General features: G+C 34.5%; 1 protein-coding gene across 1 annotated transcript in view; it reads left to right on the forward strand.

Moving 5' to 3' along the window:
• The first annotated feature begins 1,157 nt into the window (after positions 1–1,157).
• PDE7B (phosphodiesterase 7B) overlaps positions 1,158–22,010 on the forward strand; it is a 311,440-nt gene continuing 290,587 nt past the window's right edge. Inside the window, exon 1 of the mRNA XM_059400779.1 lies at positions 1,158–1,564. Coding sequence (XP_059256762.1) covers positions 1,544–1,564 — 21 coding nt within the window. The 5' untranslated portion in view covers positions 1,158–1,543. The remainder of the gene's footprint in view (positions 1,565–22,010) is intronic.

Raw genomic sequence — 22,010 nt, forward strand, 5'->3', positions numbered from 1 at the left:
ATCAAAGATGCACCCTAACAACTACAGGCTTATTTAACCCTACCTCGTACGCTTGTAGAGAGAGAGAAATACATCCTTTCCCAAAGAATCAGTATTAATATTTGAAAAAGGACTCTGGCCTTTCTTAAGTGATGTGCCTACTCCTAAAACATTTTCTGTGTCTAGAGCAATGGAGAAATCTGATTGGCCAGTCTGGGTCACTATGGTCACATAGTTGGGGTGGGGGTTCAGGGGCTGAGAGGGAGGAGGGAGGTGGCAGAGGAAGGCTGTGCGGTCCATAGGTGGGGAAAGGAAAGTTTCCAAAAGAAAAAAAGATGTTCTAATAGCAAAATGGGGCAGGGGGCGAAGGGAGAGAATATGGAGGAGGGAGAAACAACAGATGGCCACCACTGAGATTTTCCAGAGTAGGAAGAGAAATACAGGGATAAGCTGGGGCCCCTGGTAGAGGAAGAATCCTTAAATAACTGTACCTTCACACGTTTGGGAAGAGGACATGCTGAAATCCCAGGCATGCCTGTATGGTATCAGCACGCCCTGCTTCTTAAATGATTCCCTGTGGGGAGTTGCAGAAAGGATCCCCCTAGCACAAATAATCCTAAAGCTTCACCACAGAAGCTGGAAGAAAGATAGAAAATCAGTGATCAGCAGCATAAACAGGATCTCTGTTTTTCCCTGCACATAATATCACTCACCAGCTCATTTGCAGAACTCTGCATCCATGACTATAAAGATTAACAATTCATTTTAGGTAAGGCTGACAAAGAGTTCATTTTGAAATAAGCAACAGCTGTCAAGTGGGCATATGTACACAACTTGCATTTGGAAAAAGAGTATATAAATCTTGCCACTATTATTTAGCTCAAGGTTTTTATCTATTTTTTGTTTTTGTTTTTGTTTTTGATACACCCAACCATGAGGTATTTTAAATTTTTAAACTCCATTCCTGAATATAGGAAATGTTTCTTGGGTTCTCCTGAGAGTGGGGTGCCCAGACTAACCACAGGCACACACACATTCTTCCCATAGTACAGTACTTTAAAATTAATAGCACATGCAGAGGAAAAACTAAACCCTTTGACGTCACTCTTGAAATGAGGAAACATAAACAGAAAAGGCTCCACTTCAGTAAGCCGCCAGAGTTGAAGCCGATTGGTCTCTGCTTTTCCTCGCCTGTGGCAACTGACAGCACCTCCCAGCCTAGCAGGCCGGCTGCCTGCCTGCTCCCCCAGCCAGTCGTGGGTCTGGGCACTGCAGCAGGCTCGGCTCTATCCCAGCTCTTGCCTGGGAGAAAAGTCGTGTACTCACCCAGAGACAATCTCTCTTTCTACCTTCTTTCTCTCTCGATTTCTCTGCGTGCTTTTGTGTTTCTTTTCTTTCCTTTTCTTTTCTTTTCTTTTCTTTTCTTTTCCCCTCGTTTTTACTTAATTATATTCCTAATCCTGGATGAAGTTGCTGGATTCTGCAGCACAAGTCTTCATGAACAAGCAGCACCGCTCAGAGATTTCACGGCATTCAAAGGTCACAGAACTGCCACTATGGTTAAATGTCTTGTTTAATGGTTGAGGTAGGTACAACAAATTTAAGCGGCAAGCTCATTTTTCTTGAGAGAACGGAATCACAGAGAGATGGCAGGAGTTTTATTTAAAATGAACCTGTGTGTGTATATATATATATATATATATATATGTGTGTGTGTGTGTGTGTGTGTGTGTGTGTATATATATATATATTTTTTTTTTTTTTTTGGTCTGTGATTGTTACTACAGCAACCAGCTTTTGAATTTCCTTCCTTTTTCTAGGCGAAGGGACTAAACATTATCACTTACCCTGAATTAACCCTTTCATTCCAACCAGCCTAAATGCGAGACTCCGGGATTTTCATTGCACTTTGAGCCCCCATGGAGGAGGATTCCTTTTTCCCTTCTTTTGTAATGAATGCAATACTTCTTCTTCAACATAAACCTTAGAGTTGGCTCATTTTTCTTTTCGGTGGAGATAGAACAGGAAAATATTGGTACAGAGATTGGTGAGGACTGCAGGACAGGGAAAAAGAAAATCAGGGTTTTTTCTGTTTTTTTTTTTTTTTTTTTTATCTTGAGTTTGCCATGTTGGTTGATAGCAGACTTCAAGAAGAAAAAATTAGTAGGAATAAGCTAATAGGTAATAGGGCTGAAGGTAGAAAAACTTGTAGAAGGTATGTCAGAAAAACGAATTCCTGAGGAAAATGCACTTTATCACCTTGTTGCATTTAAAAAAATATTCTGGAATTGGAAGTCGGCAGAAGAGGTGCAGGCGCTGAGTTAGATGACCCATGGTTTTTAGATCTTACTTTTTATAAAGGAAACTAAAAAGTTCTTTATTAACCCTGTGAATTTGCTAATTTTCTTTTCCTGCAAGAGTTGAAAGCAGAGTGAGATATTTAATTAGGGACCTCAGTGATTGAGCCGGGGATCTAATTAATCATCCATAGATCCTGTTCTTTATGGGCTTTGGGCAGAGTGACTGTTTGAGTAAACCTCTTTGCATCAGAAGGCAAGCATAGACAGTAAACACACTAACTGCTGCAGGAAGCAGGGCAAATAACATAATGTTGTTTTCAATGACATGTTATTATTATGCGTTGAGGGGAACCCCTGCTAAAAATCATTTCTGTGCAAAGAGTCCAATTTTGCCAAAGCAATTCCAGTAACATATGGTTAACCTGGATTTCCTTATTAGCCTTCTCAAAGTTATGCAATAGCAAGTAAGACGGGATTATTCAAAACCATGACTCTGTTTCCAAAATTTCTTACTGATTTTTTTTTTTTAAGATTTCTACTCTCCACCTCGAGAAACAGAAATTTTAAAAAGTGGGTCATGTTAGAAATATTAAGCAAGATATCAAAGACATAGTGCATTTCAAAGGGTTAACAAAATTAACTGCATGAAACTGTGATGTACTAAGTTAAGAACTGTGAAAATATTAGCTCCGAAATGCAAAGGATGTGCTGTGAATGGACAATTGCTTTTCTCCAGCGCCTAGTGGGAAAACAAGGACTTTGTGTGTTCCAAATGCGGTCCCTCCATTTCCTCTGCTTTATCTTGTATTACCCGCTGGGGAAACAAAGATGGGTGTCAGTAGTTGCGTCTTGATTGACATTTTCTCCAATAAAATGAAGTTGCTTTTTGTAGCAAGTAGAAGCCCAAAGTTAACTAGTTGCAACTCCGAAGATTGTACCCTCTTTGTAAGGATTTTTACCTGATACCATAAGCTGTCCAATTTCAGACTGTACTGGCTCAGTTGACCAAAAGGAGACAAAAATCAGTGGTGACTCTAAGTCAGCAAATTAGCTGACAAAAAACCTTTTTGGAATCAAGTTACTTAGGATAAGTGTGGAAAAATTCAAGATGTGTCATGAACAGACATCGACTTAGGGAAAATCGTACCAGTGCACCTTTTGGTGCTTTACATGGTTTTCAGCACAAAGCTGTTTATTGTCAGTTCTCAATAAATACCTAGTTAAAATACTTGTTGAGCACTTACTACCCTTCATATATTGTAAATTATTTAAATGCTTCAAAAGTATGGCATTTTTTACTGTCTTTGAAAAATGTTTTTGGTGTCAGTCCGGCCTAAAATGTAATCTAGAAATCAGCACAACAGTAGTACAGAGGAGGGCATTCTCAGCATTGACCTGTGTTATTTTCAGCCAAAGGACATCCTACTCCAAACAGATGCAAAAGTAAAATGACCAAGTTTCCTCAAAGTGAAAATGAACCACCTTGAAAATGCATCTGCCTAGTAATTAATCTTCCAAAGTCCAAGGTTGTTAGCTAGGCTCAAATCACGGAGGAAGCTGCTTGCCAACTCACAGAACAGTGTTGGAAGGAATTTTTTAAGCCCTAGACTAATCTCAAGCAAGATAAAGAGGTCTTCATTATATTAAAGAGAACCACCAAAATTAAAAATTAGGATAGATTTCCAAACATCTAAATGTAAAAGCTAACAGGTAGTCTAAGTAGCTCAACTGACACTGACTTTTGGGGGACATCTTATTGGGGAAAGTAGGTCACTTACCGGGGACCCTGGATATACAGAATATCTTCTTCCAAAAATCCACCATCCTATGGTGGGCACACATGTGCTACTTTGCACGTGTATCCCAAAAGTAGCCTAGAGACAAGTAGGAACCTCTCCTCTAAGATGTACATCTGGCTGAGGAAGAAGGGATTTGGCATTTGGACATGTAATGAGGTCCTCTCTAACAGTGCTTCTTCATGGTGGCACCTGCATTTCTCCCAATGATGTGCCTTGGAGAGCACTTCCATCATTCACATGAGAGCAGCCTTGTGATCTGTACTGTTGGCTTCCAGGAGCATCTGGGGTGACTAAGTGGACGTGCTAACTTTGATGTGTGAGATGGTACATACTTGGTGTATTAGCAATTTTTGGGTAATTGATATGGAAATTTGGGGGAGAGAAGGGAAAAAGGGATGTAGAAACCCAAACTGACTGAATATCTACTATACACAAGCACTTAGAGATTTGAACGCAGAGAGTGAAGCGTGTCAAAGTTCTAGTGTATAACCAAGGTATTTATACTTTTCCAAGAATCATTTAGGTATCCAAATGATTTCATTTGTACTTATTAGAAAGTGACTGCATGGAGCACACAAAACAAAACAAAACAAAACAAACAATGACAGCAGCAACAAAATCAGGAGGCAGAGACAGGAGACCAGAGTGGATATTCTCTTCAGGCTCTAACTAGCTGGGTGACTGAGCTACTTGCTCACTCTTCACTTCAGTTTCATTATCTATAAAGGAAACTGATTGTATTGTGTTTCTAACAGTGCTTTTTATTTGAAACTTTTTATAGTATTCTTAATTTAGAGTTTTTAAAATAATATATATGTATAAATGTGAAAACATCAAACCTTTATTCAAAAAACATCACTGTGTATTTTCTACATGTCCCATGAATGAATACAAAGATAGATAAACAACAATTTCTACCTTTGGGAAATTTAAATTCTGGATAAACATATAAGTGAATAGCAGAGTCTTTGCAGAGAAATGGAAGAACAAAGCAAAGTTTGGAGGGAGGTAGTGATGAGGAAAAGTGAAACTGAAGATGTGAAACTATGCTAATTGGAATTTAAGAAGAAAACTAAATTTTCTATCTATGTATTTATTTCTATTATGGTGATCTTTAATATGATCAATTAAAGGCATTGCCATTCTTCTAAAATAACATATATAATGGTGTTATTAAAAAAAATACAAAAATATAACATTGAAGACATCTGAAGTTTTCTCCAGGGGCCGAATTAAGTTACTGCACAGGATGGAGATGGTGAATTAAGTCAGTGAACTAAATCAATGGTGATGATGGTGTCTTCTCTATCATCGTTTGAACTTGGAACCCCAAGGAGTCATAGAAAGCAGGAGAACTTTAACAGCAGCCCCAGATGCCAGCAGCCATTTGGTACAAGCAGGGAATGGTCACAAACTGCAATGGGCTTGAGTTATTGATGCAATGTGGTGGTGTTCTGGGAAATGCCCTCAGTGTTAGGAAAGCTTACCTAGCAGCTCAGAACTTATGGAGATAACCCATGTGAGTTAGTGCACATTTCTTAAATTTGGGGGGCCTCAGTTTCCTCATCTTTAAATGCGGCCATTGGAATATTTGTAGAATGCCGTTTTCCTTCCCAAATCTGACAAGATTAATATCTGACTTCTTAGCATCCATTTGTTTTTATTCTTCCATCTCTCCCATCCTTTATTTCTACCACTTCCCTTTCTACTTTGCCTTTGCTCAGTTTTCCAAATTCACATAATTTCACCTCCAAAATACTCTCATTGCCTAAGAAAAACAAAAGCCAAACAAAGTCCTAGGTTTTGGAGAATTTTTCCTCAGGAAGACTATTGCTCCCCAGAGACGATCACCCAGGCTTGCCCCGGTTCTCTTGTGCTAGGGTAATGGGCTGCTCCATGGCGGCAACACTCCTTCATACAGTAAGGGACGTGCTCTGTGTTCATTGTAGGTGGGTACTATAATGTTACATAACAAGAATCTTTCTCCTGAGTGCCAATCATTATTGTGGATTTTCTATATTATTTAGTTCAATATCTCCTTAACCCAATTCTGGTTTCTTTAGCATAATTGAAAACATGTGGATAATCCAATTGGAGGAATCCTCAGACAAAGAACATTTTCTTTGGTGAATCAGTTGTCCACTGAGTAGCTGCTCTGAGAACTTTGCCCTGATGGCCCAGGGTCACTGCCTCATCCTAGTGGTGGGATTGATGCAGTTCAGCTCCCCTAATCCAGACACACTGGTGAGATCCAGTCAGATCTCACCAGTCAGATTGGGTAGAACATTCATCCTGGCATCTCCTCTATGTGACAATTTACAGTTACCAACTCAACCATGGAGAACAGGGAGCAAGGTTTGTAGTTTCAGATAAACCTAAAAATAACTCAACACTAAACACACAGGAACTTATTAAACAATATACAGGTTTTAATGTAATACTGTATAAATACACCAATATTTTGAAAATCTAAATCCTTTCATGGCTGCTTTATACATCTATTTGCATGTAGTATAGAAGTAGGATAATAATAGCCTTAGCTGACATGCCAGTAAAGAAAGTTTATGTCATACATTTAACCTTCCTCCTTCCCTCCCTTCCTTGTCTCCTCCCTTTCCTACATTTGTAGGGAGAAGATGGAAAAAATTAAGATTAGTAATGAGATGTTGATGGAGTTTCCTTTAGTAAAATTTGGAGTAATATTTTTTTTAGTTTTTCCTTTCTAGTAGTTGGTAAATTCACCTAAGATTTTTTATTAAAATTCCAGATTGTTTTCTTATTAAGACCTTTTGTGTTTTGCATTGTCATAATTAACATATAAATAAGAAATACATAAAATATCCTTTTAACAGGATATTTGATGAAATTTATCATCACATGATGAAAATGATCATTACCAGCCCACTGCTTCAGACATACAAAGTAAAGATTTTGTTCAAAAAGGGGGTTTAATACCTGACTTAAATATACTGAAATATATTTAAGAGTTCTGAGTTTTAGGAATACGCCTATCTTCTCCTGCAATTGGAGGTCAGGTCTAGGGCCAATCTGGGCTTAGGGCTGTTTCCCTAGGTCCAGGTGTAGACATAAGGTGGTTAACATATGCCTGATTTGGTCTGACTTGGTATCAAAAAGATATCAAATAGTCAATGACTTAAATATTCGTTGACCTTGGTAAATCTTAGCCTAAGAACATATCAAATTATGTTCATTTTATATTCTGTAATATAAAAAGAACAAGAAGGTTCCTAAATCCAATAATAGGTGAGTTGTTGAAAATGTTACTTTAAATATGTACATTAGAAAACAGATAGTTATTTAAAAGAATGTGCTAGATCCGCAAGCACAAATATGGAATTTTTAAGACATATTAAGGAAAAAAAAGGCTAAACATTTCCACAACTATATATACACATTCATACACACCAACAGAAATTTTCTGGAAATTCCAATAAAAATCTTAAACGATGGACACCTCTGGGAGAACTTGGAATACAGGATGGGGAGCAAAACGTACTTTTCATGCATATACTTTAGAATCGTTCAGCTTTTCTCCCCACAAGTTTATTACATCTACAGTGGGGAAATGAAAAATATTTATTTTTATTGTGTGATATTTAAAGTTGAGAAAAAAATAGAAAGTAAAAGAAGAGTTCTGTTTTGTTTTTTAAATTGCTTCATTTGCTTCTTCCTTCAATCCTGTTGAGTTCTTCCCATATGTCATTGACATGACGAAGGAGCGCAGTATGACCAGCAAGGAACAACTCCTGCTTGAGTAACTTTGGGCCAATCATCACTCTGAACTCCAGTTTCCTCCTGGAAAAAACAAGGGGCTTAGTGAAGGTCAAAGTTCCTTCTAGCTTTTACACATGTCTAAGAAAATATTTTGGTCCATTGTATGCCCAACTATTTGAGATTTTTTTCCATAAACTGTATATACATATTTTACTGTACATATTTTATTGTTTTGAACATTTTGTCTAAATTTTCTGCTTTAGAATTGGTCAGGTTGGTTTAGTTTTTTGAATTAATTAAAGACCCAAAATTTATATTCATCCAAATAGTATTTAGGGAAACCACACGTTATTGATAGACCTTTAAAATTAAAATTTACTATAATATCATGTGTTCACAAAACAGTAGAAAACACTTATGTGTATTAAAATGTGTCATTTGTTGCAATACAAGCAACTAACGCTTCAGTTTGAATACGATTTATATATTTTTTGGTTTTACAGGAGGAAAAAAAAAGACTTTCATTTCCGTTTCTCATTATGCCACTTGCCAGCTGTGTCTGGTCAGATGAAAGAACTCAGTCATTCACAAAAGTGTAGAAGCATTCTTATAGAAAGGAGATGCTGCAGTAATACAAAGGTCTAAAGAACGCCTTGATTTAGAAAAGGTCATTAAATTTAAGAAAAAAGTTGTTTTCCATGAAATAGAAATATAGCATATTTCTATGTCTGTAAGATACTGTTCTTGCTTTTTCAACTAAATGAAAACATGTTCAATTTGGTTTTTAATTTGATTGGGAAAATGTAAATATTAGTCATTTTTGTTATTCAGTACTTTTTATTTTATATTTTTCTAGACTTTATATTATGTTGGAGTAAAGAGTAATCTTTAAGTAAAAATAAAATGAAAAGGATAAACATAAAACAGATAGGAATTTGTTTGATTGCAGGTTTTGAATGACCAGAGCCAACATTCTAAACTTGTCTTCATAAATCTATTTTAATTATTAAAAAAATCATTAATCACATAAAATTATTCATTGACTTATAATAATTGAGAAATATTGTCCTCTTTTTAAAATTAATATATTGCCCCAAGTGTTTACGTGTGAGTGCATGAGAAAGAGATTAAAAGCAAGGACTTCTCAAACTTGAAGACAAATTTATATAAAAGCTTTTTATGTGGTAATTCATGTCAAGAAGACAGTGATTTGGAGAATATACCCTACCGAAAATGCATCCTTTAATGTAATTCTTTACCAAAAGAAATAGATGCATTTATTAGATTAAATGATAATAATTATAATTTTTCTTTAAAAATTCAGTTTGTATGTTATGTTGTGAAAGAGAAAGGAAATCAGGAAGAAAAAAATGAGGTTCAAACTTTTTTTTTAATATTTTATTTACTTATTTGACAAAGAGAGACAGCTAGAGAGTCAACACAAGCAGATGGAGTGGGAGTGGAAGAGGGAGAAACAGGCTTCCCATGGAGCAGGGAACCCAATGCTGCTGAATCCCAGGACCCTGGGATCATGACAGGAGTCAAAGGCCGACACTTCACGACTGAGTCACCCAGGCACCCCAAGGTTCAAACTTTTACAAGGGGCACTAAACTTGTAATCTAAAGCCTTGAGTTTAAGTTCCAGTTGGTAGTCTTTCTGAGAGTAATAGTTTCAGCAAGTTATTTAGAGTTTTTGACTTTTGTATTTCTGCAATGTAAATATTTATTTATTTATTTATAAGAGTAGGAGAGCATGAGGAGAGGCAGAAGCAGACTCCCTGCTGAGCAGGGAACCTGACATGGGGAGGGCAGGGAGAGCCTGCCCATCGAGCCTGACAGGGGACTCGATCCCAGGACTTTGAGATCGTGACCTGAGCTGAAGGCAGAGGCTTAACCAACTGAGCCATCCAGGTGCCCCTGAAATGTAAATTTAAAGTGAAGTAACTTTAGGTTCTAAAATTTCTAGGACTTACTGCAAAGATGAATTGACTTTCATATGTAATTAATCACTCGATTCATAGCACAAATGTCAAGTCACCTCATTCTTGAAAGATTCCTGTTAGGAAAAGATTAGTTATGCCTATTTTAATGGCAAGAAAATTGAGGTTCACAGAAGTTACAGCTGACAGAATTGGTATACAACCCCAGCTTTTTAATGACAAATTTTTATTGCTTTTATATGTTTAAAATGCTTTATGTTTCAAGTTCATTTTGAATCATTCTAAGCATGAATTGAAAAAAATTTATGCAAAACATAAAAGTATGTTTCAAATGTTAAAGCAATCTACTTGGTATATTTACTTATAGGATGTTCTAATATATAAAGGAACAATACTATTTCTTTTTAAATGGATTCACAATGGATGAATCTGACACTTTATACTTCAGAATTTTGGCTGTCAGAGGCAGTATAGTGTAATGGTGAACGGTGCAGAATCTGGTGCAATTCATTGTGGTTCGCTTATTAGCAATATGATCCCAAGAAAGTTATTTAATCTCTTTGGGCCTCACTGGACTTACTATAAAATAAAAGAGTTTATAGTAGTGCATCATATGATTGTTGAGAAGATCAAATGAGTTTTACCTGTAAACTGCTTAGAACACTGTGTGAAAGACAGTAAGCATCATGTGTGTTAAGAGTTGGTACTATTTTCTTACAAAATATAAAAATTATTTCATGAAGTTGTAGCTATTTTGTGTATAGTGCTGCTGGGTGCTTTAAACATTTAAGGGAAATATTGTTTTTTTAATTTTTAAAATTTTCTATATTAAACAATAGTGCACATACAGAAAAATACCCATCATATAAATAAACATAACAATTCACTTATTGTAAGTGAACCTGTGCAATCATGACCCAAGCCAAGAACTTGAACATTATTACATTATTGCCACCTCAGGAATCCATCATGCCTCCTCCATTCTGCCATTCACCATTACAGGGTAAGACTCATTCAGTTGTTAAATATGGTTGTATTTTGTTTATTTTCACTATTCCATAGTGTTTAATTATTTGAATATGCAAGAATTTGTTTGCTCATTCTGCTGTGGAAAAACATTTGTGTTGCATCTAGTTTTTTAATATTATAAAAAATACTGGCCTGAGTATTCTTGTTACACATCTTTGGTGCACATGTACCTGTATTTCTGTTGAACGTATACTTAGGAATAAGTTGCTAGCCAACAGAGAATGTTAATGTTCAACCTTAGTAGAAAATTCGAAAAATTGCTCAAAATGGTTCAAATAATGTACATTCTTACCAACTCCATATGATAGATCACTTCCCCATAACCTTACTTATTAGCATTTAGTAGGTATGTAATGATAGCTTATCTTGGTTTTAATTTGCATTTTCCTGATTATTAATAAATTGGAGCATTTTTTCACTTGTTATAGGTCAGGTAAACATTCTCTGTCAAATTTTTAAACAAGTCATTTAGATATTAACTTATAAGAATTCTTTATATATTTTAATATATAAAATATATATGTATATATATTTTATATATATTTATCATATATATAAAATCATATATATATGATTGCTATATATGTTATATATATTTTCTCCCCTTGGTAAAATCTTCTGTTTTCGTAAAATCTTCTGTTTTCTTCTTCAGGATTATTTTGGTCCTTCTTCATTCCATATAAATTATAAATTAACTTAGTTTCCTTCCTGTAAAACGAAACACTGTTACGATATTGATCATAGATCAGTTTGGAAAGACTGACATCTTTCCCGACTCTTCAAATTTATAACATAGTATATCCCTCCATTTATTTAGGACTCTATTAAATTCTCTCAATAATATCTTCTAGCTTGTTTTGTGGCCATTTTACACATTTTTTGCTACATATTTTGATATTATTCAGAATGTTATCTCTTCAATTTCAATTTTAACTTTTGTTGCTAATACTTAGAAAAACAGATTTTTCTAGGGGCACCTGGGTGGCTCAGTGGGTTAAAGCCTCTGCCTTCAGCTCAGGTCATGATCCCAGGGTCCTGGGATCGAGCCCCCATATCGGGCTCTCTGCTCAGCAGGGAGCCTGCTTCCTCCTCTCTCTCTGCCTGTCTCTCTGCCTACTTGTGATCTCTGTCAAATAAATAAATAAATATTTTTTAAAAAACAGATTATTTTATATCAATTTATCAACAACATTGCTTAACTCACTTATGAATTATAATACTTTATTCTGTAGATTTCTTTCATTTTCTAGGTAGACAATCTTACTATCTCTATATTGACAGTTTTTTATCTTCTTTTTCCATACTGAACTTTGTCTTATTGTGCTAGCTAGAATTGTCAGTAAATTGTTGAAGAGGGTAACACTGGGTAAATGGATTGTTTCAAATCTCAGGAGAGCTTTCAATTTTTTTTACACTTAGTATGATATTCTTTATAATATTTGGTAGTTTCTTTCTATTCCAGTTTGCTAGTTTTAATGAATGAATACCTATCGGATTTTTTTTTAAGATTTTTATTTATTTGTTAGAGAGAGGGGCGGGGGAGAGATACAGAGCGCAAGCACAGGCAGACAGAGTGGCAGGCTAGAGGCAGAGGGAGAAGCAGGCTCCCGGCCGAGCAAGGAGCCCGATGTGGGACTCGATCCTACGATGCCAGGATCATGACCTGAGCCGAAGGCAGCGGCTTAACCAACGGAGCCACCCAGGCGTTCCTCAAATTTTTTTGATACCTATCATATGATTTTTCTGTATCATTCTATTGTGATGGTGGTTGATTTTACAATGTCAAATCAAACTTGAAGTCCTAAAATAATTGCAATTTAGTCATGATATGTTGTGCTTTTTTTTTTTTTTCCCCTAAATCCCTCATTTCCTTGTTTCTGGAATGCTAATAATTTTCAGGATTTTGAAACTGTGTTGATGAAAAAGATTAGCCTAAAACGATCCTTTTTGGTAACAACCCTGTCAGGGATCCACAGGCCTCATAAAATTAGAAAAATTATTCTTTTAAAAATATTTTGGGGGAATTTATATAAATTTCTGTTATTTTTTCCTTAAATATTTGTTAAAAATTATAAATAAATCCATGTGGTCCTAGAATATTTTATAGAAATTTTTATAGTTATAATTTTAATTCCACTAACTTTTATAGGCTATTCAGATTTTCTACTTTTATTTTCAGTTTTGGTAAGTTGTATATTTCTTGTTCTTAGCTATTTTGTCTAAATTTTAAAACTAGCATGAGGTTATTTGTAATATCCTGTTTTAATATTAGTCTTACTTTTTATTCTTGCTATTAATTTATTGTGCTATTCCTGTTTTTCCTTTTTTCCCTATGGTTTTGTCAAGATCAATTTTATTAGCTATTTCAAGTAAATAAGTTTTATTTTTTTAAAATCCTTTTCATTTATCTATGTTTGTTGTCTATTTTTAATTTCAGTTCTTTATTATTTCCTTCTTGTTCCTTTCTTTAGACTTATTTGCTGAGTTTTTGTTTTGTTTTGTTTTTCTGTTTTCCCAAATGATTTTGTTGTTGTTGTTATTGTTTTTGTTGTTTTTGGCTCATTTACTTTTCAGTCTTTCTTCTTTTTGAATATATACATTTAAAGCTATAGATTTTCCTCTAACAGTTCTAGCTGTGTCCCAAAATTTAGCGCTTCCATTATGAGTTCATTCAAAATAGTTTCATTTGTAATTTCTCTTTGGACTCACAGATGATTTAAAAATGCATTTATTAATTTTTAAGTATATTGAGATTTCCTAGTTATCTTTTTGTCATTGTTTCTTAGTATAATTCTACTGTGATCATAGATCATACTGTGTATGATTTAGGTCTTTGAAATTTGTTGCAACTTGTATGTGTGACCCAGCATATGGTCAACTTTTGTAAACATTTCACATGCACTTGAAATGAATGTTTATTCTGTGGTTGTTAGGTATAGTGCTTTATATATGCCAGTTAGAAAATTCAATAATTGCATTATTCAGATCTTCCACATCTTTACTGATTTTTTTTCTTCCTCTAATTACTGAAAGAGGAATGTTAACAGCTCCAGATAATTGTGGATTTGTCTATTTTTCCTTTTAATACTGCCATCTTTTACTTCATTATATTGTGTTAGAGATATGAAATTGCCATTATGGATCAAATAGCTGAATATCAGCATTTTTATATAAACTAATAAACTAATATTTTAATGGTGTGCTGTTAAATCATACCTTCACTGTGGGGTGATAATTGGTTCTTGGGAAGCAGAACATTCTTACATATCGTAATAGTTTATCTCCTTCCAAAAAGACTCACTAACAAATATAGTGTTGGAAAGAGAAGCTAAAAAGACTCCTTAAGGAAATGGGATGATACGGAGAGGTTGATAAATACTTCATTTAGACAAATTATATCTTCCTGGTGAAATGAAACTTCTCGTATAATAAAGTATCCTTTTTTTTTTTTTTGTCCATCAATGCTTTATGTGTGACCTATTTTTCATTCTTTTAGTTTTAAATTTTCTATATGTTTATGCTTTAGATTTGTCTCTTTATAGTGGATGTATTGCTTTATCATTCAGTTTGGTTATATAGGTCTTTTCAGAGGAGTATTCAGCCCTTTTATATTTAATGTAATAGTGATTTTTTTTTTATTTAAGTGCCGACTTACTCTCTACATTCCATTTGTTTTCCTGTTTTAGATTTCCTTTTATCTCATTGCTAGTCATCTCTTGGGTTAAGTATATTTGTCATTGAATTTTCCTTTCCCATTAGCTTGTTATTTTTAAATTCTTTCACATGTTTTACTGGTTACTACTGAGGTTACAGAATGTATGTTTGACCTAATCAAAGTATGATGAAAATTAGTATTTTTATTACTGTAGCAAAAATTGAGAACCTTTGAATGAATGTCTTAACTATTTTTATACCTCTCCTGAATTATATGCTGTTTTCAGGTATTTAATTTTATATAATTTAAGTCCCATAATAAATACATTATTATGTTTTTATACAGTCATATATACACTTAATTACTTCCTGCATCTCTGTGATTGCATATAGAACTTCTTTTAGTTTATTCATAATTTAGTTTAGGTTTTCGTTGTCTGAAACGACTTTATTTTGCCCTTTTTAAATGTGAATGTTTCCTGGAAATAAAATTCTAGATTGGTAGTTTTCTTTCCTCACTTCAAGACATTATTATATTGCTTTAAAACTTTCACTGTTTTGTTTTTTTTTCTTGAAGTCAGAAAACAGCATTTAAAAGCAATCTCTCCTTTTTACAAAAATTTCCTTGATGATTTGTAGTTCTTTATACCTTCAATTTCCAATAGTGTTACCATTATTGCTTTGTTGTGATTCTCTTTGCATTTATTCCTGTGAGGGTTTATATGATGTATTAAGTGTGCATCTTGATATCTTTCAGCAATTTTGGAAAATTACCATTCATTTTCTTTTTCAACATTGCTTCTGTCCCATTCTCTCACACTATTCTTAATGGGACCCCAATTACATATATACTTATCTTTGAATACTTCTACCCTCATCATTCACCTTTGGTCTCTTTGTTCTTCGTTTTAGACATTTTCTTTTGACCAATATTTTATTTTCCTAATTCTTTATTCAGCTGTATACAATCTCGCACTTAATCCATTAAAGGAGTTTGCAACTTCTGTTATGGCATTTTTCAGTTCTAGAATTCTAACATTCTTTTTTGTAGTTTCTAGATCTCTTTCAAAATTCTTAGTCTTGTCTTTCATATCCTTGACTATATTCTACATACTGTTTTAAAGTCTTTGTAACTGTTTTATTTATATATTTTGAGTGTTTATATGTATTATCTGCTATTGATCCTGACTGGATCAAATTGTCTTGCCTTTCATATCTTTAATGGCTGTGAAAAGAGGGAAAGGGAAGAAAGTATTAAGGTTAATTGATGTGGCATTATATGCACCAGTGGTAAATTCTCGTTTTTCAAAAAAAATTTATTGTCTTTTCTTATATATTTGAAATAAATTTAAAAATGAGAAGTTGTATTCATCGAAGTCATGAATTAAATAGATAAAAATTAGTATGTGTTCACCTGCCTAATTTTACTATGGTCATTATAACCATTATGCAAAAGCTAAACAATATAAGAATTATAATCTCAACAGTGTAATCACCTCATTATATAATTATTTTCCTTATTATATAATTATTATATATTATTTTCCAATAGCTCTTTGACAAACTATTATTTTGAAGATTGTTAATATCCTAATGAGACCTTGGGTCTAAGAACTATTTGTAATAGACAGACTTTTATCTGCACCTCACATTTCCAATTAAAGATAGCTACATAAAAGTATTATTTAATTCTTGATTTATGATTTTTGTGACTGGAAGCTAATGTTTTAGATTGTAGCTAATATAAATTAACTACAATGAGCTATTAACAAATTTCTTTATTGTCCTAATTGTTTCATACAAGCAAATATGTCATTGAATGAAAATGATACTCCATATGTGTTATAAACACTCAAAAATTTTTATTTTTATTTATTTTTTAAGTTTTTATTTAAATTCCAGTTAGTGTACATAGAGTGCAATATTAGTTTTAAGTGTACAATTTAAGTTATTCAACACTTACATACAGCACCTGGTTCTCAAGTGCACTCTGTTTTTTGTAATTAAAAAAAAAATTATTTTCAGTACACTAGCTTGTCCTATGGAATGCACAAATTAATTATTTAAATAGTTGCAAACAAAATATTCCTGGGAATAAGCTGAGCTATGCTATAATTAAACTTTGGCCTAGTTATGGAAAACCAGATTTTTGGTGTTCTGTATTTATCTATTGCCTCTGGCAGTTTGTTGGCTTTCCTGAGTGTTTGTGCTGTCCTAGTGCTACTCTATGCAGGTTTTGCCAGGACTGGGATATCTTTGAAGCACAGGTAAACTTGATGTCAAACCTAATAAGTGCAAAATATACCACGTCCTTAACCTTGACTCTAATCACTAATTACTTGTGAGAAATTTTCAAACAGCTTGAGAATATATATTTTTAGAATAAAAATATTAAGAAGTTAAGAAAAATGAACTTGATACATTCTCCTCTATTGGTATTCTCTTCAAACAAATGTGTATTTCTAGTTTTCATACCTTGTGTGATGTTTTCTTTTCAAAATAGAGATGAAAAAATTGGAATTTAAAAAGAATCAATGCTCAATAATTTTCAAACCTATTACTAAGTAGATATTAAGACATAATAAATTTAAAACATACTAATAAGAGGTAAGTTTTATGCACTGTTACTGTTTTCCATTGATAATATCATACCTCACAGGTAATTAAAATAAAGGAAATTTATTTGATATTTAAGCCAAATGACTAAGTTTCATGTGTTACTCCATGAAATTTTAAATTGAGAAGACATTTTTAGCTTTAGCACATTATAGAGGAATAGCGAAGAGTTACAAATTATTGAGTAACTAAATAGTAGTTATGTAGTTTTTAATTGCCACTGCCTCAAATTCTTCATAAAAGCTACATGAGCTGTTTTTTCCATTTTTAACAGAACAAATATTTAATGTCTTTTCCTTAAAGAAATGCAAAAAAAAAGGGGAATATTTAAACTAATATTTAAACTGATTTAATGTGCTGTCTCTCCTTCACATTTGAAGGAGTTAATTTAATATTTAAACTATTTTAATGAGCTAATTTAAAATTAATAAATATTTACAAATCTGATTATTTTGACCTGGTTATTTATGCACACTTGAGTAAACAAGATGATTTCATATTTTCTAACAGTGAAATGGGCCCAAACTTATGTCATCTGTCTCCAAAAAAGTTTGATATCAAAATATCAAACATTTTTTTTTTTTTAAGAGTGTCAGGGAGAATTTTTTCCTATGGCTTTCAATTTACACATAGCTAAGAATTCCTTGTTCTGGACTTTTGTCATAGAACAGGGGCAGATATAGACTTCTTTTGATTGCAAAACTCTCAATTTTTGCACACAAACTATTAGTACAAATTTGTGATATAGTATATTGATAAGCACTATCATCTTGAGGAAAATTTTAATTTCTGATTAAATCTCTCAAATCTCCTCAGAAAATCTCCACACAGGTGTAATTGTCCCCTTTTCAGGAGCAAACACAGGCTTTCATTGGTTAAAAAATTAGTCTAAGGTCACGGCTTTTCAACAACAGAGCCTGATTCATTCATTCGACCATCAGGTACTTGGGGACCTAATGTGGTATAGGGACTGGGGATATGAATGTAGAAAAAACAAAGTTCCTTGCCCACAGAGCTTGAATTCCAGTGAGGAAGACTGACAGTCAACAGGTAAACAAGTAGATAAAACAAATTGTTTCAGACATGGCTAAATGCCATGAAGAAAATAAAGCAAGATAGTGAGACAGCTCGATGCCAGCCACAGAGATACGGATGTGTGTTGGCAGGTCAATGGAGTCTTCTCTGGGTCTAAAATGATGAGTAAGTAGCAGCTATGAAAAGACCTGGAAGAAGAGACATCCAGGTAGAGGAAAGAGCGAGAGCAAAGCCCTTTGAAAGGAGCAAGTCACACTGTTGTAAAGACGGAAAAGGGCCAGTGCTGCTGGAACAAAATGAGATGAAAGGAAGGACAGAGACAGTGGGCCTAAGTAAGCAGGGCCCAGACTGCATGGGCCTTCACAGAGCCTGGTTTGAATCTTACTCTCTCACTGTGAATGAAGTCACTGAAACCAAGTAGACAGGGAAGGGACAGCCACTGATTTATCTCCTGGGTGGAGCATGGGTTGTTCAGCCCAGGGTACAGTATCCATCATGGGCAGCTGCTGGCTACAGCAGGCCAGATGGGAGGTGAGGGGGCTTGGATCACAACAGAGACAGTGGAGTAATGATCAGTGTTCAGACATTGAGCATCTGACAGTAGAACAGATGGGACTGGATGGTGGATCAAATGTGAAGGAAAGACAGCGATACATAGTGCTTTTGATCCCAGACTCTGGGGATGGGCTCCCTGGGCTCTGGTCAGCCTCCCACCAGATTTGTAACCTTGGACAAGTAACTTCAGACAAGTAACCTGTTCTCTAATTTGTAAAATTGGAGAAGGATTCCAATCATGCCTGTGTTATAGGACTGATTGTGTGTGTGTGTGTGTGTGTGTGTGTGCACGCGTGCACGCCCGCGAGCACGTACACTTAGGAGTGGGTTCAGTAGTATGTACTTTGTCCATTGTGTACATGACCGTTAAATAAAATAAATTTGAGAATGATTGATGCCTTCTAGATGTTTAGCTCACATCATTGCCGGTAGCATTGACAATATAGGGAAGATAGAGGGAGGATGAGGATGGGGAAGGGGGTTGCAGAGAGAAGTTAGGAATTCTGTCCAGGACACATTCAGTTTGAGATGCAGTATTCAGGAAAGAGATCAGAACTGAAGTTAGATTTGTCAGTGCATACGCTATTTAAAGCCTTGGCACCAGATGAGATCACCTAGAAAGACAACGTAAATAGGAAGAGGGTGGAGGACTAACCCTTCCACCAGCATCCAAGGGTCAGGAGAGGAGGAGGAGCCAGGAAATGATTCAAATGCATACACATCTGGTTTTTACATGGTGCTGCCTATATTACTGGAGTCTTGCCAGAGCTCATGCTTCAGAAGACTCTATAGACATGAAAGCCTCTTTATACATCTCTAGTGGCAAGGGGCTGAGGCTTCTGGCTTGGACCCTGACGACAGGAATTTTCCATACATACTTGAAAGCAGCACAAAGAAACTGTGGTATAAATATGCTGTTTTCCATGTTTACTCATAGATTTTTTTTTTCTTTTAGCACAGTCATACTTAAGCATGGCCCCTAATGAGAACTCACTTGGCTTTGCACAAGCTCAGATTTCTTCACATGAAAGTATGGGCGTCTCCAATTGACAAAGATTTTTGTTTTGGTACAAAAGTCTAAAACTGGAAAAGAATCATCTCCTAGATGCTGTATTATTTATGACAGTTTGATTTCCAGTCAGCCCACCAAAGCCTCTGTAACCCACAAAGAAATGAAATCCAAGTGCAAAGAATACATATGTAGACCCTAAACTACACATGGGGCAGGGTTTAAGGAAATAGTCACAAGAGACCAGGAACACATTTTCTTCTCTTGTTGGGCCTAGCAAAAAAAGGGTAAGAGAATTTCCTACTGGGTGGGGATGTTTGGCATCAGAGAAAGGTGTTCTTGTGGCCATGGTCATTAACATATAAGCTGGCCAGTAATTGTGGAAAACACAGATATATGAACTGAGGAAAAGAATTCTCAGGAAAGATAGGAAACTTGAAATTTAGTCTTGGCTCTGACATTTACCTTTGTTGTGATATGAAGGAAGTCACAAACTGTTCTGTAGTTCAGTTTCCATTCGTTTGATATTGGTTGTAATAATCCCTCACAGTGTTGTTTTAAGAATAGATTGATTATATATATAGATATACTTATGTGTGTGTTGTGTATAGTCTGATGAGGTATATACGTAAAATATGTATTCACTATAGCGGTGTAAATGATGGAAAGATCATTTCTCTTTGATTTTTATTTTAGTAAACGATTCTTAGGAAAATATGAATGACTGGATTTTAATCATGTGGAGCAAAGATAACAAAAATGAAATTTGAAAGAAAACTAATTCAAGCAATTCAGAATAACTTCTATTCATAATAACATTGCGATTAGGTTACCTCATTAGCTCCTCCAATTTTTCCTAACAGATGCCTCAGAGAGCTGTCAAAAATGATCCAATTCCAGCTTCTTAAGAGCCTGAGTGCTTGCAGAGAAGAGTTCAGTTGCCTTAGCAAATTTTACCTTATATAAATATAATTGGTAGCATCCTTATAATTTACCTCCAGCAGGCGATCTAGAATTTCATTACAAATCATTATTTACTATCTTAGTGCTGCTCCATGTGCTAAACCCAGAAGAACGCTTATTTAGGATTTCATAATTTTATCAATCACTACCCAGTTGTATGTCACTAATGAGTGAAAATGCTATGTTTCTCATTTTTTCATGCCTAACTCGTTCTCTTACACTGTATTTTTGAAAAGCTTTTTGAACACCAGCAGATTACCAATAACTTGAGTTTGGTGAGGATATTCTCAGCTTATATTTTATTCTACAGAGAGAATGGGTTCTACGTAAGAGAACAATTTTTGTGTCTTGGTGTATTGTCTAATGCTTTGGTGTCTTGATTATTGATTTCCATCAATATTCTATAATGACTCTTGTATTAATGAATTAATTTTACAAGTGTGAAAAAAATTCACTCTGGTAACTATCCATGTACACAATCATACTCTAAAATGAAGTATCTGATTATTATACTTACAAGGAAGATGGAGAGCCAGAACTGAAAGAAAAACTGATTTGGTTATCAATCCAGAAGTGGCACTTGTTTAACTTCTTTCATTCGTCTCTTCCACAGACTTATAAAACACATCTGAATTTGTAAACCATCCATAAACACCAAATGATACAATATACGAAAATACCAAAAATGGGAAGAGAGATGTCTTTCCCATACATATTGTCAGGTGTCGTTTTTCCTTCAGGTTTTTAAATAGACTTTGAGTCCAAGAACATTCTCCATAATGTTCTCACTGAAAGAATGCAGTGTCCTGTGAGTGTATGTATTATGGAGTTGGGTTTTTTTGGCCTAAATTGTTTTTGAAGTATTCTTTAATGATCTTTCATATAGATCATTAATATTGAATGATATAGTTCTGGGAATTTCTCTACTTCTGGAAAAGAAAAGATGCTTTAAAACAGTTATTGAATTTGCTGAATATATGAACTAGCTGTTTATGATTTATTTTGATGAGTACTACTTTTATCTTTGTTGTGATTATAAAAACAATATAAATATGTTGTAAGTAATTGGACAACATAAAATATAAATATTGATAATCATTAATACTTTGATTTCTATTCATAGACATCGACTTTTTATTTAAAAAGATTGCTCTTTTTTTTTTTTTTTTGAGAGAGAGAGAGAATGCATGCACGTGTGATGGGAGAGGTGGAGTGGGTGGGAGAAGAAAGGGAGAGAATCTTAGTAAGCTCCATGCAAGGGCAGAGCCCACTGGGGGGCTCCATCTCATGACTTGGAGATCATGACCTGAGCGGAAACCAAAAGTCATAGGCTTAAGTAACTGAGCCACCCAGGCACCCCAAAGTTTGCCTTTTTAATTGCAAATATTTCCAACAT

The sequence above is a fragment of the Mustela nigripes genome, chromosome 5 (genome assembly GCF_022355385.1).
Source record: "Mustela nigripes isolate SB6536 chromosome 5, MUSNIG.SB6536, whole genome shotgun sequence".
NCBI classification, from domain to species: domain Eukaryota; kingdom Metazoa; phylum Chordata; class Mammalia; order Carnivora; family Mustelidae; genus Mustela; species Mustela nigripes.